Source organism: Cervus elaphus, chromosome 14 (genome assembly GCF_910594005.1).
Source record: "Cervus elaphus chromosome 14, mCerEla1.1, whole genome shotgun sequence".
Lineage (NCBI taxonomy): Eukaryota > Metazoa > Chordata > Mammalia > Artiodactyla > Cervidae > Cervus > Cervus elaphus.
The window spans coordinates 51,414,087-51,439,187 of NC_057828.1; the positions used below are offsets into that span (position 1 = coordinate 51,414,087).

The following is a 25,101-nucleotide window of genomic DNA, read 5'->3' on the forward strand; positions in this document are numbered from 1 at the left end:
GGGATGGAACCCAGGTCTCCCGCATTGCAGGAGGATTCTTTATCAGCTGAGCCACCAGGGAAGCCCAAGGAGGGTGACTAAAGTTAAATGAGGTTATGGGGTGGGGCCCTGGCCCCAAGTGTCTGGCTTCTTCTAAGAAGCAGACACCAAAGCTGCTGTCTCTCTCACCCCTTTGCCCCCCAGGCAAGCTCACACCAGGAAGCAGTCTCTGTAGGCCAGGAAGAAGGCCTCCCCAGGAACCCAGAGAGTCAGCATCTTGACCTTGGGCGTCCAGTGTCCAGAAGGAGATAAACCACCGTCTGGGCGTGTTGACCCAGACACCCTAAGGGGCCACTGGACTGGCCGGACTTCTCTCTACTGTCCGTAATCCAGTGGTTTTCTTAGATGCACAGGTATAGTGAAGGTCCCAGAGACAGCTCGCCCTGTCCAGTTCCAGGATCTGCAGTTTATTAGGGGCGACTTAGGGGGTGCTGCTTGCGCTCTGACCTTAGTCTCCCCATTTGTGCAGGAGGGTGGCAGTGGGACTGGCCCGACAGAGACATACCCCCCGCCTCGAGGATAACAGGGGCTGGGGTCCGGCGTCCTGGAGGACTGCCTTCCCAGGGGGTGAGGGGCGAGATCTCTGGTGCTCCGGCCCTTGGTCTCCCGAATCGCACGGAACCTGGGACTTTGAGCCGGAGAGGAGTGGGAAGCTCAAGTGGGCAGCAGGGGCTGGGGGCGAGGACCTAGGCGGGTTGTGGGCGGGGCTGCGGGCCAGGGGGCGGAGCGTCTGGGCGGGGACGGGCTGTGGGCCGGGGTCCGGGCCCGGGGGCGTGCCGGGGGCGGGGCGAGGCCGGGGTAGGAGGGATCGGGTCTGTCCCGGCGGTGGGTGGAGTCGGGGCTGGGGTCGGAGCAGGGGGCGTGGCGGAGGTGGGCCTCTCCCTTGCAGGGCTCGGCATGCACTGGGCTCCCCGCGCCGGGGCGGGTGTCTGGCTGGACGCATTCCGGCGCACAGGACTCCGCGTTGTCCTCCGGCGCGGGCTCGAAACCGGGGCCCTGCCCACCTGCGGCGATCTCGCGCTCGGCGGGACCGGGCGCGGCACCTGTAGCTGCGCCCGCCGAGTTCCCCGGGTCATGCTGCACGTGGAGGAGGCGGCTCCGAGCGCCCGCCTGGGCCGCCTGTGAGCGCGGGACCGTAGGAGGGACCCGGCGCGGCGCCGCGGGCACGATGCCTTTCCTTCCGGAGGCGGGGGCGGCGGGGCGCGCGGTGGCCCTGGCCCTGGTGCTGCTGCTCCCTGCAGTGTCCTCGGGCGCCGGCGTCCCGCTCCGCCTGCAACCGGGCATGTGAGTAGCCTGAGCGGGCGCGGGAGGCTGGCGGGATGTCCAGAGACCCCGAGTCTTCGGCAGCTTTCCCCCGGGGCCCTTAAGAACCATGGGCTCTTTGCCTTAACTGGGGAGGGGGAGGTTAAGAGACAAGGGTCGGGGGTTGGGTCTGGGGGAGCCTCCGTGGTGGGGCCACCCGGCCTCTCCCTTTCCCCTTCCTCGTCTGCCTGAACTCTGACTGCGAGTTTGCACGTTGGGAGGAATCGGCGCCCCGCGAGGTGAGGGAGTCTGGGCAGGTCTGGCCGGGCAGGTTGGAGAAGGCTAAGAGGAAGCAGCCCGTGCCCACTTCCTTCCAGAGCCTGTCTCCTGGGGCCGGGGTCCTGTGCCCAGACAGGGGGCCGCTTGGGCTTGGTTTCTGTGTTAAATACGCGGGCTTTGGGGCTGGGAGAGAGGAGAAGGAATTCAGTTACAGAATGGGCAGGAAGAGAGGGTCAGGGAGCCAGCCGAGATGAATTTAATTTTGAAAGATGATTCCCCAGCGGGCCGTTTAGCGGTCTCTTTTAAACAGCAAATCGATCCTTGTGTTGGCCTCAGAGGAAAACTGGTGCGAAGTGAGCCGATCTGGAGGAGGAGGGTGGGGGGAGGGCCTGCTGGCGCCCCTGCGCTCTTTGCAGGGTATTGGGCCTGGGGCCCTCGGAGCTTGGAAAGGCTGCTGAGGGGCTGCAGGGGGATGGCGAGGGGCCTGGGCAGGGGCTTCCTGTGCGGGGCTCTGCCTGCCCTGAGGGCTGGGTGCACCTGGCTTCCAGGCAGAGCTGGGGAGGGGGCAAGTCTATGCCCCCAGGACCCCGGGGTCTTGCTTTACTCCAAGAAAGAAGATTTCTCTGTGGCCTTTTAAAGGAGCAGGTCTGGGGCCTGAGCCCCAACTCTCCACGTGACTTCTCCCCCGACATCGCTCTTTGCTGTGACCCCAGGGAGTTTAGTTTGTCCAGGGGAAGTGGTGGCTTCAGAAGGGATGAACACGGGGCCATTCCGCCGCTCAGCCTACCTGCTCTTCACGTGGTTGGCCCAGGCTCCCCAGAATCCCTGGATGCTGGTCAGGGTGGATGCTGAACACAGAGGACTCTGCTCTTAAGAGGGCCTTCTGCCCCAGTGGGCTGGTGGGGACCGCAGGTCGCCCTTCCCTGGCCCCGGGGAGTGAGCCTGTCCTTTGAGGTGTGCCCATTCAGCCAGGGCTCACCCAGGCTGGGGAGGGCTTTCTCCCAGCGGGCAGGGGACTGCAGGGGAGTTCAGACTTCCTCCGGCCCACTTTTCCCAAAGCCTCCTCCCCGCCCCTCACCTCCCCTCACCTCCGCCCCTCACCTCCCCTCACCTCTGCTCTGCAGACCCTTCAAGGCCCCACCCACCAGTCCTCCTCCTGGGGAGCCTCCCACCAGTGTGTGGGGGGTGGCTGTCCTCAGGGGCCTGTGTCCTGGGGCGCAGCCACTCCACTCTCAGATGCCCCCTGTCATGCTGAGTTCCTTGCTGCCTGGGAGCAGACCTTCCTGGTCGTGGCTGTAAGCACCTGCCACCTTCCCAGACGCTCGGTGGGGCCGCAGTGGGCGTGCTGGCTGGCTGAATGAGTGGGGTGCTCTTTTGCTAGACTTCTGAGAAACCTTGTGAACGGGCCCATCCTGCAGCTCATTCTGCCCAGAAAGGAGGCAGGAGCCAGTGGGCTCTTGGAGGCCCCAGGATTGGCTCCTTGCTGCCTGCACCCCAAAAGGGGGGCCTGTAGAGCAGTGAGGGCCCCAGAAGGTCCTAGCACCTGTGTCACTTCCCTTCACGGGCAGCTCCACCCTCCCTGGCTGGCTCAACACCCCCCTGGTGGGCCTGTGGGAAGGTGAGGCGGGAGGATACTCTGAGGGGGGCTCCCACTGACTGGTGTCTCCAGGACCCTGGGGACCTGCAGGGGTGATGTGGTTGATCCTTTGGCTCTTGCTGGCCGACGGGTCCAGATTCCAAACCAGCCAACACTTATTTATTTACTTACATCTCCGAAGTGAGCCTCTTCTGCTGCGGAAAGATGCTGGTCTTTCTCCCCAGGGCCTGGGCTGACTGCTGACAGTGTGCTGGGCTGGTCAAGACAGGGCTGTGGGAGCAGTGTCTGGGCACGGGGAGCTCTGACCTACCTCAGCCCGCGGCTGCAAAGCTCAGAGGAGGCATCTTCTCACAACCCTGCTTCCCTGGGGCTGGAGTCCTCCGGACAGCTGTGCTAGGAAAATATCCAGTATTCCAGAATCAGCTCATTAGACTGACCCCTCCCACCTGGAGAGGGACAGGCCCTCCAAGCTCAAGTCCCCGCTTACAAGTGATTCCTGAACCCACTGGCCCTGAGCACTGCATGGCCCCCATTCGCTGAGGCTTCCTCCGGCCATTCGAAGGCCCCTGCTCACTGGTCAGGGAGCTTGAAAGCTGAACTGTACTTTCAGTGGCCTGTGAGCAGCTCCCAGTCACTGGGCCCTGCCTGTCTGCCTTTCCTGGGGGCAGAGGCCGTGCTGGGTGGAGGGAAAGGGCAGGAAAGGGGCACTAGCTGCCCCATGCCAGGCCAGGCTGTGTGTTTGGTGCTGGGCATGAGCTTGGCATTGCGATCTTTTGTCCATTTTTCAGGTGGGAGGACCTGGGTGTCTGAGGGTGGTCTGCCTGGGTCACAGCGTCCATGGGACGCTGGATCTGGGCTCGTCCAACCTCAGAGCGCTGAGCGTGCCCTCCTGCATACTGCACCCAAGCCAGGAGGCCACTAAAAATGGAGCCTGTTAAAACAGACAGGACAGAGAGACATCTCAGCAACCCAGCCCCCTCCTAAACCCGGGGGTGTGTGCAGTCAGGATTCCCCAGCTGCGTGTGCACGGTTGGCTCCCTGGCCTCAGGTCCCGGTTTCATCCTCACCTCTTCACGCTGGCGCCTTGGGGTCCAGGAACTGCCCACCCCAGGGGGATGTATCTCACGCCCACCGTCACCTGCAGCTCCAGGAGCCCCGCTCTGTCCTAGGGAGCAGATGGCCCACGCTGGGATGAGCACCGCCCGCTACCAAGCTCTGCTCACTTCGCTGTTGAGGAAGCACCTCCCTTCCCCCAGATGGGCAGTGGGTTCATTTCAGGAGCAGAGGGGCCCGATCATAGACTCCTGCCTGCCCTGCTCCCCAACGTCAGGAGTCTTTTCTATGCCTCCTCCCACCTGCTTCTTTGTTTCCCCCTCCGCCCTCCCTCTCCCACCCCACTTCCTCCCTCTTTCCAAATGGAAAAGCCAGCTCTGCTTGTGCTTCTGAGGTGCGGGAAACTTCCCAGAGGAGAAAGTCGTTCCAGGCTCGCCCCTCCTCCCTTGAATGGTTTTCAGCATGCAGTAGCCAGGCGGCCTGCCTGCCGGCCTCGGGAACCAGGGTCACGAACGCAGGGGCCTCGGAGGGCAGGGACAGGGGGCAGTGGACGGGAGAGTGACCAGAGTAGATGTGCCTGAAGGACTGCCGTGCCGCCTCGTTGTGGTCATCCCGCTGGTCAGCAGCTGCCCATGTGGCTGAGGTTTGAGGGGGAGGCTCAGAGGCAGCCCTGTGCATCCTTTTTTTCCTGAATGTTCCATGCCCTCGAGTCCGGGCCTGTGCAGGCCTGGGGTGGGCACTGGGCTGGGTGCTCTCACCTGGGGCCTGGCCTCAGGTCTGGACAGCTGGATCCCTGAGAGCGAGCTTGCAGGGAGGTTGGAGTTGGTGATGGGGGTGCTGACCGTCTGTCTCTGTCCCAGGCCCCACGTGTGTGCGGAGCAGGAGCTGACCCTGGTGGGCCGCCGCCAGCCCTGCGTGCGGGCCTTCAGCCGCACAGTGCCCGTGTGGAGGCCGGGTTGCGGGCGGCAGGCCTGGTGTGTCAGCCACGAGCGCAGGTACGTGCAGGGGTCCCGAGGCCCCATGTGGGGGTCAGGGTTTGGCTCACCCCCAGAGCAGCATGGAGTGCAGGGAGGGGGCAGTGTGGCCAGGGAGGGGTTGTCCTGGTCCCAGGGCACAGGGCCCCCCCCCACCCCACCAGTGCCTCACATCTGAGGTCAAGGCCCCTGACACTGCCCTTGGTGTGTGGCCACCAAGGAGGCTATTCCCAGACTGTACACCCCTGCTTAGCGGCCACCTGGGGCCTGGTGGGTGTGGGCGACCCCGTGGTGAGTGGGCCTGTGAGGGGGAGGAGGGACCCTGCAGGGAGAGGTGCTGGCCATCCATGCAGAAGGGTGAAAGCGGGGCGCTCAGCCTGCCGAGGTCCCGCCTGCAAGCGGCTGCTGCCTGCCCCCAAGCCCGTGTGAAACCTCTATTACTCAAGATTTTATTTCCAAATCAAGCAGAGGGAGTGCCTTTGCCTACCTCTCCTCTTTGGCAGGTTCTGGAATCTGCCTGATTGCAGAGCTGGGTGGGGCGGGGTGAGGAGGGCCTTCCGTCCCTCCCTCCTCCGAGGAGGTGTGCCATCCAGCCTCTCGGCTAGGTCTTGGGCTAGGTCTTCAGGACGTGCACCTGCTGGGTCTGCCCCGGGAAGCAGGGGCGTGACCTTTGTTTTAAATGTTTGCTGTCCTATCACATCTGTGCTGTGCAGTTTTCACTGTGGTTCTCAGCTGCGGGCGGTTCGTCTCCCTCCCAGGGCCCTCACAGCATCTGGAGAGGGTGAGCTGTGGAAGCTGAGCTGAGAGGACGGGGCAGGTGGAGGCAAGGACAGCCGCTCTATCATGACGGTCCCGCCCTGGGGTCAGGAGGGCCGAGGCTGGGCCCTGCCAGCCAAGGGGAAGTTAGCCTGTTGTTTCCCCAGAGACGTGCATCTCTTAGTCTGTCCTGGCCCCACGTGTGTGTGGGTGTAGGTGTGTTTGTAAAACAGGAATGAGGTCACATCAGCTGCACCCCCCCACCCCCCACAGCTTGCGGGGAAAGAGCGCTATTTTGGAAGCAGCCAGAAGCCCTGTGGTCCCTGGGCTGGAGGGTGGGTGGGTGGCCATGCTGGGGAGGCTCCTGTGACTGGACATTTCTCCGGGCTGGCCTGGGCAGGGCGGGTGCAGGGTTTTCAAGGTGACTGGTGCCTCAGCTTCCTGGAGGAGTGCCTGGGCACTGCTGGGGAACGTCCGTCTGCTGGGGGGCCGAGCTGCCTGGCCGTGTGCAGCCCATGTTGGGGGTCCATGTTCTGGGTCCCGGTTTCCTGGGAAGGCTCAGGAGGGGCTCTGGATCCTTTCCTGGCACTGCCCAGCCCGGTGTCTGGGACCCTACCCCCTGAAACCCAGCAGGGCCACCTCCAGGTTCTGAGGGAGAAGTGTGGGCCCCTGGCTCTGTGGCGGCTGCTGTCCCGTCTGTCTGGCTCTGGGCTGAAGCCAGGGTGCAGCTTCCTCTGTTGGGCTGTCTCACTCCAGGTGAGCGTGGTCGCCTCCCACCTCGGTGCCCACGGCAGTCAGTGGCTTGCAGGGTTTCCTGGGGTCGGTGCCGAGGGTATATGGGGGTCCCAGCCTCATTTTGACTCTGGAGGGCTCCCGGCCTTGTTAATGTGTCTTGTTCCCTCCCACGATGCTCGTGGCCGAGGCCTCCAGGCCAGCTGTGGAAGGTTTCCCAAATGCATCGTCCAGCTGGCCCTCCCGTGGCCGTGGAGGCTGTGGCCAGTGTTGAGGAGGCTTTCATGGCTGGCCCACTCCTGTAAGATCCCACAGAACCGCTGACTTTACCGTGTTGAGCTCCCAGCCCTCCCTCCCCTTCGCTGGACCAGTGTCCAGCCCTCCTTGGTCCACTCTTACGTGACCAGCCACGGGCCAGGCCACACATGTTACAGCTTTGTGGTGGCCACCATTTCTCCTGCAGCCACAGTGACGGTTGTGTCTGATTCCTGGGCTGGTGGGTGCATGGCCTTGGCAGGGCTGGGTGGGGTGGCACGGGTCTGCGTCCTGGCCCAGAGCAGGCGAGGCTCTGATGACACCTGAGAGACTGGACGAGGGGTCTTGCTCATGTCCCCCCAGTGAGCATTTCCCCAACAAACCCAACACAGGCTGCCCCAGGGTGGGGGAGCTTGGGCTGTGCGCCCCCCCCCCAGGGGCACGAAGGAACAGGTGAGGAGGGAGAGGATGCTCGAGCATGGAGCTCACACGTGGGCCCCCACTGGGCCCCTCCCCTGCCCAGCTGCACTGGAGCCTGGGCTTCTCGGGGACCACACAAGGTGAGGAGTGGATATCAGCCTGGTAGCCTTGTCCCCCATCCACCCTGGCCTTGCAAAAACTGGCTCCTGGCCATGGCTGGGGCCCATGTGACTGTCCCATGCGAGGTGTCCCATGTGAGCTGCAGCAGGGGCTGCAGTCTGACCCGCTGTTTCCAAGGGTCACTAGCCTTAGGGGCCATCGGGGAGGGTGGCTGACCAGCCCGGTCACTGGGAGGAGCAGCACGTAGCCCAGGGAGCTGGTAAATATTTACGGCGGAAGGGTCTGTCTGCTTTGCCAGACATTGTCCGCGCCGTGGTAGGCCTCTCTCCAGGCAAGTGGTTTCATGTCCTGCCAAAGTGGCGTTTTGCAGACTCCCCTGAGATGTGTGTACACAGTCATGTGCACGTGCTCACGCTTCCGGGAAGCGGCCCTGGTTGGTTTGAGGGGTCCAGGTCCCCTTGGTGACCAGGAGCTTCCCACCGCTCCCGAGGGCTGAGAAGAGCAAGCCAGGCAGTGCAGGGGGTGTTGTTTCCCTGACATGGAGATGGCAGCCCAAGCCCCCACGCCTCCAGATGCCCCAAGGGCCCTTGACCCACCGAGGCCAGGCCCCGGGCAGCAGTCCTGCAGACAGCAGCGGGGTGGGGTGCTGTGCCTGGAGGTCGCTCACGCAGGGTGGGCTTGGGGTTGTCCTTTGCTCTCCTGCTACTCCACTCTGTCGTCTGGGCTGGGGGCTGAAGCGGGGAGTTGGGGTGGCTCCCCGGGAAGGTGGGTGGGGTGCAGCAGATCCTTGCTTAGGTTGTTAAAGCCCACTCTCTTGAGCAGCAAACACAGAAGTCTCCAGATGGGATGCAGGAGTTGGGGTGCAGCTGGAAGGAGGAGCGCTGGGGATGGGGGACAGTCTGATGGGCTGAGTAGGACCAGGGCACCCGCCACCCCGCTCTCCAGCTTCTGCTCCAGGCTCATGGTTTCAGGGGAGTCCTAGCCTGGGGGAGGCAGACCCTCTTGGACTACTCCCCCAAGCCTGCCTGCCGTAGGGGCTGATGTTACAGAGCAGAGGTTGGGCTGGACTGGCAGAGGGTGGGCTGGACTGGCAGAGGGTGGCCCTGAGTGGCTGGGCTTCCAGGGACCTGGAGGCACAGGTGGAGGGGGCAGCCTGTGGATCTGGGGTAGGGACAGACGGGAGGCCCTTACCCCTTGGGTGAGGCTGGCCTCTCTCTGATGTGGGCACCACCTTCCTGTGGCCACTCGCTGTGCCAGGCCCCAGGCTGGCTGGATCGGCTGCCTGCTTCCAACTCCTGGAAGGAGGACTCTGCCCCTCTCTGCTCAGCCTTTGTGAGGCCGTAGCAGTCCCACTGGAGCAGGAACCAGCCTTGGACCCAGGGAACCCCGGCCTCTAGAGCACCCTCCTCCAGGAAGCCCTCCCATCTGTCCCTTCTGACCTCAGTGCTGTGTGCTGAGCACACTCGGGTCCGGCTGCTGCCCACAGATGCTTGACCCTCATCGGCCTGCCTCCCCAGCTCAGCCCTTAGTGGGGAAGGGGCCCGTCCCCGGGGACACCCCAGGACTAGCCCGCTGCCCAGCTCCTTGGTGCACTGGTCGGCTGGGAGCCTGGGGCACAGCTTGCCAGCACTGGGCACCTTGGCCCACTTGGTCATCCCAGGGGCCACTCTTGCTCCTAGGCTGGGCACTGAGTCTGACCCTCAGACCCTCACAGACTGGCCTGGTGATGAGAGCCACGTGAGGGGCACAATGCCCGTCCCAAGGTCATTCAGAGCTGGGACCACCATGGGGGTGAGGGGGAAGGGGTGGTATGTCGCTGGTTCCAGGATGGCTGTGCCCACCCAGTGCCCCTCATTTATGTGGCACAGCCGCAGGAATGCAGAACTTCTGCCCACCTCAGTGCTCTGACCTGCTTGGCTGTGAACCGGGGACAGTGGGGGAGTTGGGGAGATGAGGTGTGGCGAGAGCCAGAAGCACTGGGTAGAAATGCCTGGAGCCCGGTCCCTTGGCAGTAACGCTCCCCTCTCCCTTCTCTTCTAGAACCATCTACTACACGGGCTACAGGCAGGTGTACTCCACTGAGGCCCAGACGGTGTTCCGGTGCTGCCCGGGGTGGAGCCAGCAGCCAGGGAGCCAGGGCTGCCTCTCCCGTGAGTGCCCCCCACCCCCACTCCCCCCATGGAGGCTACGTCCTCAGTCAGTCTCCCGGGGGTTGGTCCTGCTGCCACACACGATGGAGCATCTCACGGCTGCGGGGGAGACTTCAGAGCCACTGGCTCAGCCACTCTGCTCCCCAGAGACTGCTCACACGAACTGAAGGGGAGGACCAGTGATGCTTCTCCGGCCCGATGCTGCAGGAGCTGCAGAGGGAGAGAGTTGGGGCTCGTGGAGGTGCAGAGCTGGAGGGCAGGGAGCCATCTGCGCAGCACCAGGGAGGGGGCCAAGGGTGGCCCCAGGGCCACGTCTGGGTGTCAGTGGGCTCAGACACCCCTGAGCTTGGCTTGGGGTTGGTGTTATAGAGTGTGAACCCCTTGCCCACCTGCCCGTGGGCACGCCCTGCTCTCCGGATCCCTCTGCTGCTCTGCCCAGGGCCTGGGCGAGGAGCTCCGTGCTGTCCCCCTGCCACCTCGTGGGCACCCTGGGCCTCAGTCTCCTCTCTGCTGGATAGAATGTCAATCTTGCCTCCCTCAGAAAGAAGGGTCCTGATGGATGTGGGGGGAGGGGCAGCCCCTGGGTGTCTACACAGGACCACAGGCAGCCTACAACCCCCCACGGGACCCCACTGAGGGTCCCAGAGGTGGGGCAGGAATCGGGTTCTGATCCTAGTGGGCGGCTGTGAACCTCTGCTTTGTAAACGGAACAGGTGGGGCTGGAGTCCAGCTGCCGGGGGTGTTGGGGGAGGGTTCCTGGTCTGTGGGTGTGGGCATAAGTGAGCCCGTCGGTGAAGCTGGCAGGGTGGGGGGAGGCAGCCGTCCTCCTGAGAGCTTGGCCCACAGGTTGGGCAGCCCCTGAAACAGCTCCGGGGCATCCAGACAGGGTGAGGTTGGGCTGCACCGTGGAGGGTGGCAGGTTCGTGGCTCCCCGTGGCGTGGGGTTTAACCTCAGGTGGGCTGCTCTGTGACTGGGGTGGAAACCAGACTTCCGGGGTCGTGTCCCCGCCTGTCCTCTGGCCCCTGGGGGGGGTGTCCATAAACAGGGGCCACAGACGCGCTCTGTGGACTCCAGCAGGAGAGGGGGAAAGTAGAGGATGTGGTGATGTTTGTCCAGGAGAGGAAATGAGTAATTCTCTCCAGGAAGGGGCAGGGGGAGAGGACCAGATGCGCCTTGGGGGGATGGCAGGGGGCAGGTGGTGCTGGCCAGCGGTCCTTGGAGTGTGGGGAGCGTCCAGCTCTGACAGCCCTCCTCTCGTGGCTGTCTGATCACAATGGTGACCTATGTGGAAGAGGAAGCGGGGTCTTGGTCTGCGTCCCCTAGGTTTATGGGGAGGGACGTGGGTGCATACCCGCGTGGCTGGCCTGGGGTGGAGACTTCTGGGCAGGGTAGGGCAGGGGAAGGGGCAGGTGAAGGCTTGCACAGCAGTGTCCCACAATTGTCATCCACTGTGCACCCCTTATCTGGAGCCCAGTGACCCTCAGTGTCACCTGTGTCTTGGAGTGACCATCCCAGGACTGGGTGAGGGGAGTGGGAGGGCCCAAGGGCCGTCCAGACCCCTGGAGGCCCACTGCAGAGACGGTCCAGTGCTGGCCGTTCAGGAACGGGGGGCCAGCATTGGGTTGGGTCCACAGCACCAGGAGCTGCTAGTCTCAGCTCCAGCCTGGGGGGCCTGGCCTGTGGTTCTGCCTGTGCCCGCAGCCAGGATGCTCGAGGTGGCCCTGCCCTGGCTGACTGGCTGGCAAGAGGAGGATGCAGTCACACCACTTGGGGATCAGGGATTGCTGAACCAGCCCAGGACTAAGGGGCCCACCTTTGGGACTTCTCAGTGCAGGGAGGGGTCTCAGCGGGGACCCTCCCAGGGCAGCCTGGTTGGGGGCAGGGCTGGGGTGGTGGGGTGGTGGGATGCATCTTGGTGGCTGGGTCAGGCCCGGGAGGTCCAGGTTGTCACGTCAGCCAGAAGACACAGGACAAGGTCCCCACGTGTATCTTGAACTTGAGGCTCTCGCTTTCCTGGTTGGTTTTTAGAAATTCAGTTTTAGGGTGGGATTTATTTATTTATATACCTGGCTCGTATCTGTTTGCTTTAGTTATCTGGGAAGAGCACTGTGATCTGACCTCTTGGGACACTCACTTGTCCCCCCAGTGTCTGGGTGGCCAGCACATGAAGGAGCAGGGATAGAGCTGGGATCCTGCCCCCAGCACCAGCTCATTGGTACACTCATTCATTTTTTTCATCCATTCATTCATTTGGTTTATGCTCAGCTGATCTGGAACACTGAAAGTTCAGGGGGACTGGGTTAGGGTTACGGACAATACATGCCCATGGGGATCTCAGGTTTGTGGGGGTCTCAGGCCCGTGGGGGACTCAGGTCTATGGGGAGGCCAGCTGCTGCTGGCAGATGCTGAAGTGACCCTGATGTATAAGGATGGGCAGACCAGGCCAGCCAGATGGGCACTGTTGTTGTGTGGAGTGACTGGAGCCAGAGCAGGAGGAAGTTGGAGGGGGAGGAGGAAGAAGGGGGAGAGGTGGGTGGCCAGGGCCTTTCTCAGCTGCCCCATGCTGTAGCTGAGCACCTGGGGTCCCTCTGCCTGTAGCTGCTCAGGGCTGGTTTCCCAGCTTCATGGGGCCAGAGCCTTCCCCGTGTCCTTTGTGCATTTCACGCCTGGGGCTCTCATGGGGGGCCCTGGGGCAGGTGCAGAATCGAACCAGGCACCCATCTCGGGGTTGGGGGACCCAGGGTCCCTACAGGTGCCAGAGCCCCCAACCCCGGGGAAGCCCTGCCTCGGGGGTCAGGTGAGAGTGGGTGGCTGCCTTTGGTCCCCTCTTGGCCACAGGTCAGCAGGCGTCAGGCCAGCAGATGGGGTCAGTGTCACCTCCGATTTCCTGCGAGTGGAGGGGCCAGTGATGAGGCAAAGGGCCCTCCCGGCCTGCAGAGGGGCCCCTGGGGTCCACTTCTCCGGCTTTCCCCCACGCTCCCCCTTTCTCCCTTTCTATCTGTCCCATTTTTTCCCGACCATCTCCCCAGTCTAGCCTCCTCAGCACTTTCCCTTGTATCCAGTCTAGGCTGTCTGCAGTTGGGGGACCCTGAGAAGTGAGCAGGTTGGGGCAGGGCCCTGTGATGCTGACTCCCACTGGCCCCGCCCCCTCCATCAGCCACGGATATGACCTGGAAACTCGGCCACGTGTGTGACAAGCTCAGGTCCTCGTGGTGTTCATGCCGGAGGACAGCAGGAAGCTTCTAGTGTTCGGTGGGATTTCTCCAAGACCCAGATGGCAGCAGGTGTGACCTGGAGGTGACTGAAAAGTGCCAGCAGGGGCTGCCTGATGGCCAGGGGCTTCCCCAGGGTCTGTGGGCCCCAAGCATGTGTGCCCGGGGGGGCAGATGGGCTCTGCTATTGGGGTGCCCATCCTCTTGTTCAGTGGCCTCTGAACTGCACCTCCATCCCAATCAGATGACAGATTTTGCTGGACCCTCCCCATGTTTCCACCACAGTCACCCTGGGTCCTGGCCACCCTTATTGAGTGCCCAGAGGAGTTGCCTGGCCTGGAGCAGTTCAACCCCTCAGACCCCTGCGTGCGGACCCTGAGATGGAATGGGTGCCGAGAAGACCATGCTAGGAAGACCACCCTTGGCTCCGTCTTGAGCTCTCTCCATGTGGGCTGGGCTCAGTCCATCAGAGGCTGCAGGATGGAGAAGCAGGGCCCGAGGAGGGGCCAGAGACCGCACCAGCTCTGTGGATGCCAGGAGCTCTGGGAAAGGGATGCTGTGGTCCAGGAAGCTCTGTGTCAAGTACAGCTAAGTGGGTTCTGTTTTTGCAGGACTTGTCATAGCCTTTAATACAGTAGTGTACACTGCGGTTTGCTGACACATGCTGTGTAGTGTTTTCTTCTTTAAAAAAGAAGAAAAAAAAGAAGCCAAAAGTCAAAGTAATACGACAGTGTTCCTAAAGCACATACTGGGAAGTATGTTAGTGATCCATTCCCAACAAGCATCTGTAGAGGCTGACAGGGTGCCTGGCACTGCTCTGGGGTGTGGGAGGGGCCGCGAGCAGAGGCGGCTTCTGGCCCTATTCTCCTGGAACTTGCATCCTGTGTGGAGGGAGAGGAAGGAAGAAAGGAAGTTTCCATGCTGGCGAGTGGGGATGCTCCAGAGAAAAATGAGGCGGGAAAGGGCCCACGGATGGGAGGTGCTAACTTAGTGGGCGTCCAGGAGGCCTCTGTGTCCAGGGCAGTGGTGGCCTGTGTGATGTGAGTACTGGGCCTTACTGGCGCCCAAGGAAGAGCCCCACTGCAGAGGGAAGGGCAGGTTCGAGGCCGTGGGAACTGGGCAGGGCTAAGCCGTTGTCCCCACCCCGGGAGCCCAGCCCTGGGTCTGGATCTGTGCCTGTGGCCTCAGCCCCTACAGCCAGGGCCACAGGGCAAGGCCTGGCTTGGCACCCCTGTGTCCAGCTCTTGAACTGCCAGGCAGACCTCTCTTCCCTCCCGCCTCCTCTGTGGTCCCTGGCTGGTTGGGGCTGGAGGGAAGGAGCTGCAGGAAGGCAGCCCTGAGTACCCCCCACCTCTGAGGTTGGGGGGGTGCTCAGCTTCCGCTCTCTGGCCTTCACTTGTCCTTTCCCACTCTGGCTGCAGCATGGCAGCCCTACACCCACCCCGCGCCCAGTGGGGGAACTTACAGAGCTGGTGCGCTGGCTCTCTTGTCCCTGGTATGGACTGAGGTACTAGGGGCAGGGCGTGTTGTCCTGCTGTGTCCCCAGCACCCCAGGTCTCTCCAAACCATGCATCACACTTGGACTGGCCCGGCCCTGTGCCGAGCACACGTTTACACACACACTCACATTTGGGCCTGCAGCCCACCCAGAGGAGCTCACCACACAGCCTCACATACACACATGTGTACACACGTGCCTGGGTTTACTCACACACGTGCAACCTACTCACATGGGCAGTCACATCTGTTCACTCAGGTGTGCACCCATGCTCATGATCACACATGTGTGTGCACACTCACATGCATGAACTCACACTCCCATGGGAGCCCAGACACCCACATGTGTGCTCTCACGGGGGCATGATATGATGGGGAGCATGGGCAATGAGACACGGAGGTGCCCCTATCACCAGGGGCCCAGAGTGCTCCGTGCGCCCAGGGCAGCTGGGACCAAGTTCAGCTTCTGGAAGGTTCTGGGTGCATGGCCCCTCCCTGCCGACTGCCTTCGGGAAGGTGGGCGTGGTGGGGGCAAGGAAGGAGGCTGCCCCACCCAGGTGTGCTCTCGGGCCTCCTGCAGCCCAGGATGGGTCTGGAGGGGGCAGTGGGCTTCTGCTGTCATCAGGGCACCTCAGCCTCTCACTTCTGTTGACCACACACAATGTCCCAAAGTCAATGTGGCTTGTGCCAGGCCTGCCGTCATGTGGGGGCTCTGGGAGCTGGGCCCTGGGCTTTGGGACCCGACCCTCTCCCCTGGTGTGGTGAGCACTGGTCTAGGCACAGGGCAGGGCACTTGGAGCCTGAGTGCCCAGCACGGAGCTGAGGTGACTCCCTCCCTTCAGCAAGGGTCCTGGCGGGAGAGGTCGGGTGGGGCATGTGATCTGGGCCCCGAGCCCTCAGCCAGCGTCGGGTGGAAGGCTGGCAGGAGCAGGGTCAGAGGGACAAGGCAGGAGGGCTCAGGCCGGCTCTGTCCCCCAGGCTCCCGGGGAAGTGGCCTCCCTTCCTGAACCACTGCCAACTTGAGGTGGGTGTTGGTTCCCACGCCTGCCTGCCTGCACACAGGCAGCTCTTAATCAGCGGCTGGGGTGAAGCTGAGGAAATGCTACCCTGCAGCCTGGGCGATAAGACGGGAGCCACCCTGCCTGCCCGTGACCTTGAGCTGAGCCAGCCCTCCCTGCGGGGTCTCTGGGATGCAGGCGAGCCCTTGCTTGCAGGGCTGGCTTCCAGAACCGCCTTCGGTGACCTCAGCATGTGGGTGGGTGGCTTGGCAGGCCGAACAAAGGTGTCAGCCTGGGTCACCCTGTCCTGCCTGTGGTCACTCCAGTTTCCACTAGCCCCTCTGGGGGCAGAGGGAAGGAGGCTCAGGCTCAGCCAAGCCTAGGTCCAGGGTGGTGGTCCGGGGGCTGAACTTGCAGAAATCAAGCCCTCAGAGAACAGCCAAGTCCCATTTCCAGGGTCAGCTCGTCCTGGGACAGTGAGGCTGGGGCCGCCATGGCCAGTGGAGTTGAAGTCTGGCTGGGCCCGGGTGTCCCCACCTGTCTTGATGAGAGGAAGGGGCTGGCATCAGGATGCCACAGATGATGCCTGAACGTGGTGCCCGTCCCCGGGGATTGCGCTCCCCAATTCTGTCCTCCCGTTCCTGGGCCTGGCCAGGATCCCCCTCGGAACTGGACTCACTAAGGATCCTCCCAGCCTTTGGTGTTAGGAATGTGGGCAGATCCACCCAGCTTCACCCCAAGGCAAAGGTCTGGTCAATGTCTCTGAGCCTCAGCTCCCCGTCTGTAAGCTGGTGGGGTGGTTCCTCCTCTCTGTTCAGATGGTGGCCCTGGACCTGAGCTGCTGCGGGCCATGTGCATCTTCAGCTCCAGGTGATTGTGTGGGGGCAGCACTCTGACAGTGTGAAGGGTCCATGAAGATATTGCATTTGACACATGGCAGGGAGCTTAGCCCTCATTTCCAACGACAGATTGAGTATCAGGGCTGCGACTTCAATGTAGGTCTTCAGAACCTGAGCTGCCTTGCCTTGCGAAGGCATCTGAGTGGGGTGGGATGAGACAGCGGGGGTCCAAGGAGGGAGGATAGCATCCTCCAGCCTTGGAAGACGTGGCTGCCTGGCAGTAGCAAACCCTGTGGCCATGGTGCTCCCCTACCCACGGCTCACCTCCACCTGCTCTTGAGTTTCTCATCCTTGTGGGTTCTGACAGTTCCTCCTGGGGTCCCTGAGGGTCCTGTGGGTTCAGCCATGCCGACAGTGATGAGGGTGGGTCCCCAAGCCGACCCCCTGCTGTCACCCTGGCATTCAGTAGGTGCTGCTAAGATTCATTAAAAAGTATGGGCTTTCCAGGTGGCAGGCGCAATGGTAAAGAATCCACCTGCCAAGCAGGAGACGTGGATTTGATCCCTGGGTTGGGAAGATCCCCTGGAGGAGGGCATGGCAACCCACTCCAGTATTCTTGCCTGGAGAATCCCATGGACAGAGGAGCCCAATGGGCTATAGTCCACAGGGTCGCAAAGAGTTGGACATGACTGAAGCGATTTAACACACACACACACACACACACACACACACACACACACACACACACACCCTGCCTGCTAGCGTTTGAGCTCTGTGAGAATAAGGGTCATCGAATTGTTCATTAACGTATCCCATGTGTCTGTAATATTAATAGTTTCCTTCGTGTAGTAGGTGCTCAGCAAACACTAGTCAAATAGATGAATCTGTCTGAGCCACTGATGGGCTTCCCAGGCAATGAATCCGTCTGTCGATGCAGGAGACCTGGGTTTGATCCCGGAGTTGGGAAGATCCCCTGGAGAAGGAAGTGGCAACCCACTCCAGTATTCTTGCATGGAGAATCCCCTAGACAGAGGAGCCTGGTGGGCTACAGTCCATGGGGTCGCAAGAGTCAGACACGACTGAGCATGTGTGAGCCACCGCATGGAGCTTTTACATTTTTCTTTTCCACATGTCCCACAGGTCTGTTTTCCTACATGCCTGCTCTTCCTACACATGGTTCCTCTTTCTTGTAGAGGAAAGCAAGCGTCCTGATAGGAAGCCTCAGTCTGTGGCTCCCGAGCTCCATTTCCACAACTGTGCTGTGACTGTCACCTGTGGTCTTCCTCACCTGTAGGGGAGTTCTCTTGGCGGGGGTTGAGTGACAGCAGGAGGAGTGGGGGGGGGCTCCTGGAGGTATCCCTGACTACCACCCACCCGGGGGAGGGATGGGGACTCACGGGTGCTCCACCATGCTGCCCTGTCCCTTTGCTCTGGGTGCCCATCCTGCCACGGGGATGTGCCCAACGCTACCCCATGCCACCCAGAACCCCCAGTCCCAGGCTTCTCTGTGGTAACCCTGTCTTTCCAGCATCCTATGAGCCTGGGGGCTGCTAGAAGCACCCTTCTCAGTTTGGGTGCTCTGAGCACCTTTGTTTTTAGCTTTGAGCACCTTTGTTGTGAAGCCTTTTCTTTTTTCTGTCTGAGAATGCACTGCTCTAGACATCCCTTCTGGGTCCTGAGCGCCTGCCTTCCCCTGAGGGCCTCCCCACAAATAACTCTCACGTCTCACGTGGCCTGACATTTATTTGTCTCTTTCCTCTTCATTCAACAAAGTTTATGGAGCGCCTTCTAAGTGAGGGTGTGTCGGTTGGCACTAAGGGAGGCGATGGTGCTGGAGGCGGGCTTGTGCCTTGCTCCCAGGGAGCCCAGGCCTGGGTGGGAGCTTAGTTGTCACCCGTCTGAAGGGCTGGTACACTGGGAGGTGCAGCATTGGAAACTGTGGGGCGCTGTGGGCTCTGATTTGCCTGGCGACTTGGGAAAACTTGGGGCTTACTTGGTGGCTCAGATATTAAAGCATCTGCCTGCAATACGGGAGACCCGGGTTCGATCCCTGGATCAGGAAGATCCCCTGGAGAAGGAAATGGCAACCTGCTCCAGTATTCTTGCCTGGAAAATTCCAGGGACAGAGGAGCCTGGCGGGCTACCGTCCATGGGGTCGCAAAGAGTCGGACACGACTGAGCAAATTCACTTTCTTTTCTTTCTTTCTTTGGGGAGGCTCCCTGCGGAAGGGACCTGTTGTCCAGGCACACAGCTCTCGGGGTCTGACAGGTGGCTGAGGGGCTCTGTGCCAGGTCGATGGGAAAGCCACAGAAGGGTTTTCACCCAGGGCCCCATGATCCGATTCTTGCTGTGAAGGAACATGATGGCTGCACCGTTGGGAAAGGATGCGGGTGAGTGGAACCGGCTGAGAGGACTCCAAGGGGATACTAGAGGCGGCTTCGTCCAGCCTGGCGACGGAGAGAAGTGTGGACTCCAGGTGCATGGGAGGTGGAGCCGATAGGCTGGCTTTGGACTGGACCTGGGACGAGAGTGAGGCTGGCTCCCCATTTCTGGCCTGAGCCGTTGTGGCTGTGACGCTGTGTACCAGGTCAGGGGAGGAGGCGTGGGAGCAGGGAGTGGGGTGCTGTCTCCCCCTGAGCTCCAGAACTGACCATGGAGGTGGGCACAGGCAGGGTGCTGTTCGTGGGGGCCCCCAGGCTGGGCATGGACCTGGCAGAAACTGCAGAGGCTCCTGGGGGTGGGCAGAGTCCCAGGGTGAGCTCCAACCTGGATACTTGGTTCCTCCACGACTGGAGGGGTGGCCCATCGTGGTGGTTTGGGGCTGAAGGTCTTCAGGATGGTGAAAACTTCTTTAAGATGTGGAAAGTAAACACAGCTGGCTTCCCTTCCTCCACAAAGTCACCCAGGTCCACAGGTTTGGGGCCCTCAGCAGTGGGAACTCTGGTGCCACGTGGCCCGGGCTGGCCCACGCCCGGACTTACCTGTGCAGGTTCCCGGGTCACCACGTGCTTCCTCCTGCTCCCCTGTGGTACTGCCTTGCCCCCAGCCCCCCCACTCCCACTGCCTTTCAGAAATCTCAGGGAGTTTGCCAGGTGTGAGGAGACCCAGCTGGGACCCCGGCAGGGTGGCCCAAGAAGAGGGATCCCTCCAGGGCTGGGACAGCAGCCTCGTTATGGGACAGAGGAGCAAGAAGATGCTCCCTGAAAAGACCTGTGTCTCCCTCGGCCAGTCCTCCTGACTCTAAGTCAGAAAGCTATGGGCTCATCTGTCCTGGGCTGGTTCCTCGTGGACTGATCCCTCCTCAGTGACTCTGTGACCTGGGGCCATGTGCTGCATGTCTCTGAGCCCAGTCTCCTCATCAAGGGCAGCGCCTGGTCCAGGGGGATGCTCAGACCAATGTGTCTGGCCAGCGTCCCTCCCCTCGGGGTCTCCCACCCTCCAGCTTCTCCTCCTGCTGGACCCGTGGATCACGGTGGGACTCAGGGGTGCCTGGGGAGTGTCCAGGCCACTGTTCAGAGTGTCCACTCACCCAGCGAGCACCCCAACGTCTTTGGACTCAGGGCCTGGCTGTTGGGGTTGTGGGGATGGGGGCAGCGCCCACCTGCCCTGGCCTTGCCCTCCCCTGTGTGGCTGTGGGCGGGGGCTGGCTGCAGAGCCAAGAAAACTCATGCTGAAGCCCCTGGAGGCAGCCGGTCCAGCCTTGGGTGGGGTCCTTTCTGTGATGGGGCTGGGACTGGACCTGCCCTTCCATCCAGGGCCCCTGCCTCTTGGGCGGGCCGCTGCCTCCTCCATGCCGTGGCCTGGTGCTGGAGGGGGCGGCTCAGTAACCCTAGGCTACCCCCAGGCAGTGGGTTTAGGTGTAAACACAGCTGCCCCCAGGGTGACCGGTTGGGTCCAGGGGAGAGGGTCTGGGAGCAGGGAGTCTCCTCTGGAGAAGGCAGGGGAGGCCGGCTGCTCGCAGCCCTGACCTTCTGCCTGGACCCTCGCTTCTTGCTCTCCCAAGGCCTGGGCCAGCATTGCCCTTCCTCGGGGGTGGGACCAGCCTGGGCATTTCCACTGATGCGATTTTGCATGGAGGGGGCCTCAGCCAAGCTCTCAGCCTCCTTCAACTGTGGACTGCTCCCCCTGTACCCCTCACTACCCCCGCTCCTCCCACGACCCCCTCCCCCTCGGCCTCCCCCAGAAAGTACCCTGGAACTCCTTCATGTGCCACTGAAGTGAGTGGGGTTTTTTGCTTCACCCAGAAGGCCTTCACCGAACCCAGACCTGGCAGTGTGTGACCCAGGACGGCAGAGCAGGGCCAGTGACCCGCCTGGCTGTGGGACCCTCCCCCGGGTCCCCCACATGGTTCCAGGGCTGCAGTGGGGGTGTGGGGAGCTGTCCTGTCTGTTGAGAGTCTAGGTCCTATCCAGGCCTGAGGCCTCATCTTGTGGGAAGACTTAGGGACCTTGTATCCTGGCAGTGGACTGGGGGTGCCCCCAGGCCCCTGCCCCTCCTCACATGCCTTCTCCCTCCCTCCACAGCCGTGTGCAGCTCCGGCCTCTGCTTTAACGGCGGCCACTGCGTGTCCGGCTCAGCCCAGCCGTGCCGCTGTCCCCCTGGCTTCCAGGGTCCTCGCTGTCAGCATGGTGAGTGGCGCCCCCTCCAGGTACTCCATGCGGGGGAGTCTCTGATGGTTGGGGGTGGGGGGTCTCTGGTGCCCTGACCCTGCTCCCTGCAGCCCCCCGAGGGTGTTGGAAGGAGGGGTAACACTGTGACCCCCTTTCTCATGGATGCCTCTGCACCATCATCAGAGTCCTCCCCGACCAATAGCGCCCTCTGTGGGTGGGGACAGTGGGCATGGAGACAAACAGGCATGAACCAGGGTCCTTGGGTCAGCTGGAAAGCAGTGCGTCCCAGGGGTCCCTGAGCCATACCCCCACCTTCCAGGGGCTCTTGTGTCCTTCGTGTTGACAGCTGGGGGACATGGGGTCCTACCCTAACGCCTGCAGACTGGAGCCTGACCCGCTGACAATCCAGCTCCCGACAATGTCCTGTGGGGATGCTGTGGGTGTGGATGGGCTTAAAGCAGGTACTGGGGTGAGGGGCAAGGGAGATAGAAATTTTATAAAGAAGTACAGAAGAGAGCATGAAAAGTTGTCCAAAGAACCTGCAGACATCCTCCTAATTTCTTGGCGTGAGTCTCCTTGGTGGTCCTCTGCTTTGTTTGAGTTCTTACCCAACCGTGTAGCTCTCGGGTCCTGCTGGAACAGGAACAGGGCATGGAGCTGCGGCCGCCATCGAAATGAAATGCTTGAGATGATTTCCGCTGCTTTGAACTTGCTCCTGCTGAGCAGTTGGGGGCCTCTTCCCCATAGATGCTGGGGCGTATATCCTGTGACGCTCTTTAAGGCTCTGGATGCCAGCAGGCAACCAGAGGGAAACCAGGAAACCGTGGGGGATCGGGGCCCCCATTTGTAGGGGGGGCCCCCGGGCTCTCGCTGTTCCCTGTGCATTCACATGCATGTGCCCCCAAAGCGGGGCTGAAAGTGGGGGTACTGGGGAGGTGCTGGGTTGAGTTCTGAGCCTGGCACTGGTGCTCGGGGTGCTGGCATTGTTGGAAAGTGTCGGGAGGCTCTGACTGCTCGTTGAATGCCCTCTGTAAGGCGGAAGGTCCTGCTTCCTAGGCTCTGGGTGCTGGAGGCCTGCTGTCCCGCCACGGCGTGAGGACCACTGTCTCCCCTCCAGGCGCTGGGGTCCTGCCGCGTACCCTGGACCATCAGGGCTCCAAGCCTCAGTCAGGCCTCCACGTGGATTTAGACCTGAGCACCTCTGTGGGCTGGACAGAGGTGACTCCACCCCACGCCAGTGCAGGCTGGGGTCCAGGCTGGGGTGCACGGACCCAGCTGCCATGCGTCACCTCTACTCAGGGTCTTTCTGATAGCCACGGGTGGGTGTGGAGATGCTGGGCTGTGTGGTCAGGGCGAGAGGGACATCCGGCCTCGAGCTGCTGTGGGGCGGTCCCTGGGACTGGTCTGTGCCTTGACAGTCAGCAGCCCCGGGGTCCCTGCTGCCCAGGGAAGGCGATGAGGAGGTGACTCTGCAGTGTGGCCTGTCCTTGGCCTCATCCTCAGGAAGCAGCCAGGACACCTGCCCCCTGCCCCCAGGCCGGCCTTTCTCTAGCCCCCACCCCTTCCACCATGCTTTCTGGGGCCATCAGTCCTCCCACCACTCCTGCCCTGACACTCTTTCCGACACCCAGCCCTAAACATCACTGATGGGTGCTCCCTTTGTCCTGAGCAGCAACCCCCTTCCTGTGAGACCTGACCCTTGGCCTCCTGGGTACCAGAGGGTGCATGGCTTGCAGGGGTAAGGTGGGTGGGTGGGGGGTTCGTCATCCAGCAGGTGCTCTGCAGCCAGCCGGGGGGCACCTAGGGCAGTACCAGCTTCTGGGCTCCTGGTGGGGAGGGGGCTGTGATCACAGGCTCACATGCTTGCTGGTCTCTTGGGAGTCTGGGCTCCAGGCTCGGCTTTGCCTCCAGAGCAGCCCTGCTCCCGTGCTCACTTGGGGATGGCCTCTCGGGGTGGGGGCACCTTCCCGTCCCTTCCCACACTCTGCCTACGTCACTCCCTTGAGCCCTAGCCTCATCTGCTTCGTGGAATAGGAGTCTGGTGTCAGGGAGGTCCAGCTGCTGCTGGCTGCTCAGCAGAGCTGGGACTGGAGACCAGTCCAGCCCAGTGAGCACCTTGAACCTTCCGGCCACGCCATCTCTGGTCACGGTGCTTGCCCTTGATGGGGGTGGAGCCTTGTTGAGATCTGGTTGGGAGGAGAGGGCTGGATCCCCAGGACCCCTCCCTGCCCACCTCCCAGGCCAGAGCATCTGCATGGGGAGGGGTGAGGGGGCTGGCCTGTGACAGCCCGTGGCCCTCCAGGGTCGGGGGCCTTCCTGGGAGAATGGCCAGTTGTAGTAGACAAAATTGGAGGGTGGTCCCTGGGCCTTCTCTTAGGATACCATCTCCTGGAAGAAATGTCTGGTGTGCAGAGCAGGTGTGAGATCTGGTGTGCAGACTTGGTGTTCAGGATGTGGTGTACAGGGCTGAGTGGGCAGAGCTGGTGTGCAGAACTGGGCTGGTTTATAGGGCTGGGCTGGTGTTCAAGGCTGGTGTGCAGACCTGGTGTGCCGGGTCTGTGTGCAGAGCTGGGTGTGCAGGGCTGAGTGGGTGGAGCTGGTGTGCAGGACTGGGCTGGTTTGCAGGGCTGGGCTGGTGTACAAGGCTGGTGTGCAGGGTCCGTGTGCAGAGCTGGGTGTGCAGGACTGGGCTGGGTGTACAGGGCTGGTGTGCCCACCTGGTGTGCAGGGTCCGTGTGCAGAGCTGGGTGTGCAGGACCAGGCTGGGTGTACAGGGCTGGTGTGCAGGGCCTTTGAGCAGGGTCCATGTGCAGAGCTGGGTGTGCAGGACTGGGCTGGTTTACAGGGCTGGGCTGGTGTACAAGGCTGGTATACAGGGCTGGTGTGCAGACCTGGTGTGCAGGGTCCGTATGCAGAGCTGGGTGTGCAGGAGTGGGCTGGGTGTACTGGGCTGGAGTGCAGGGCCTTTGTGCAGGGTTGGTGTGCAGGGCTGGGTGTGTGCAGACCTGCTGTGAGGCCTGCGCCCCCTGCAGGGCCACCCCGTCCCCTTCCGGTCCCTCCATGCTGGGTTTGGAGCCGGCAGACCTGTGACCTGGCACTGGTGGGCATGTTACTAACACCCCCAAATATAATTGATTCCAGTTTCAAAAATAAAAGCCATATTTTTTTCTGGTTTCCCAAATACTTTCATTTGAACAAAAGAGTAGGGGAGGGAGAAAAGAACTCTGCTGATGGTGGGGAGCAGGGGTGAGGAAGAGTCCTTCCCCCACCTGGTGCCCCTCCCCTCACCTTGGGCCTGCCTGCCCACCTCTGCCCGCCACCCCCTCCCCTCCCTGGAAGACTTTCTGCAGGAGCCTCAGGAACACAAAGGGAGCTTGTGCTGGAGGGGCCTGGAGCTGGGGGTGGAGGCTGGGGCAGCACAGGCCCTCAGTGCAGTGCGGCCCAGGGCGGCTGTCTGTCCAGGCTGGGCATTTTGTCATCCTGATGTGCCTGTGGGCCTTAGGGTAACGTACCAGACTCCAGCTCCTCTCTCTAGTGGGGATGGAATGGGGAGACGTTTGTGCAGGTCCCAGGCGTCAGTGCAGGGGAGGGGCAGAGTGCCCTGGCAGGGTGGTGGTGACCTTTTCTCCCCAGAGGTCTGGCCACTGAGGGACCTAAGGGATGATGGGGGTCGGGGGAGGGTGGGGATGGCCCCTTGTCCTGGGGTCTCTGAACACAGGATGCCTGAGCTTTTATGGGTGAGTGGTGCCCATGTGGCCTCTCTTTTGGGGTGGCCTGACATCAGGACACCCCCAGAACCACCAGCCTCCTTGCCCTGAGGACTGGCACCTTCGGGTACCCCAACCCTAAGTGGGCTCCAAGGATCCTATCATAGCATCCGTTCCATCAGCCCGACTAGGAACGGTTTCCACCCTCTGAAAATACAGCTTTGTCCTCCCTTGGCACCCAGAGCACAGCTGGGTGTGGCTTGGAGTGAGTGATGGCAGAGGCCCCTCCCCGCCAACCCCCAGATCTGCTGGGGATGGTCTTGTCATAGCCAACTGGCCTTGAATCTTTCAGGAAAAACAGGCAAAAATAGTACGCTTTGGAACACTGTTGTTCAGTCACTAAGTTGTGTCTGACTCTTTGTAACCCCCATGGACTGCAGCATACCAGGTTCCTCTGTCCTTCATTGTCTCCCGGAGTTTGCTCAAACTCATGTCCATTGAGTCATCAGCAATGGCATCCAACCATCTCATCCTCTTTTGTCCCCTTCTGCTCCTGTCTTCAATCTTTCCCAGCATCAGGGTCTTTTCCAATGAGTCGGCTCTTCAAATCAGGTGGCTA

General features: G+C 61.9%; 1 protein-coding gene across 8 annotated transcripts in view; it reads left to right on the top strand.

Annotated features, from left to right (window-relative positions):
- The first annotated feature begins 1,055 nt into the window (after nt 1-1,055).
- Nucleotides 1,056-25,101, top strand: part of MEGF6 (multiple EGF like domains 6) — a 99,349-nt gene continuing 75,303 nt past the window's right edge. For all 8 annotated transcript variants that reach the window (XR_006344923.1, XR_006344927.1, XR_006344925.1 and 5 more), the window contains exons 1-4: nt 1,056-1,323; nt 5,071-5,205; nt 9,508-9,617; nt 20,689-20,793. Coding sequence is in view for 1 of the 8 variants with exons in the window: in XM_043923796.1 (XP_043779731.1) it covers nt 1,208-1,323; nt 5,071-5,205; nt 9,508-9,617; nt 20,689-20,793 (466 nt within the window). In the remaining 7 variants the exon portion in view is untranslated. The remainder of the gene's footprint in view (nt 1,324-5,070; nt 5,206-9,507; nt 9,618-20,688; nt 20,794-25,101) is intronic.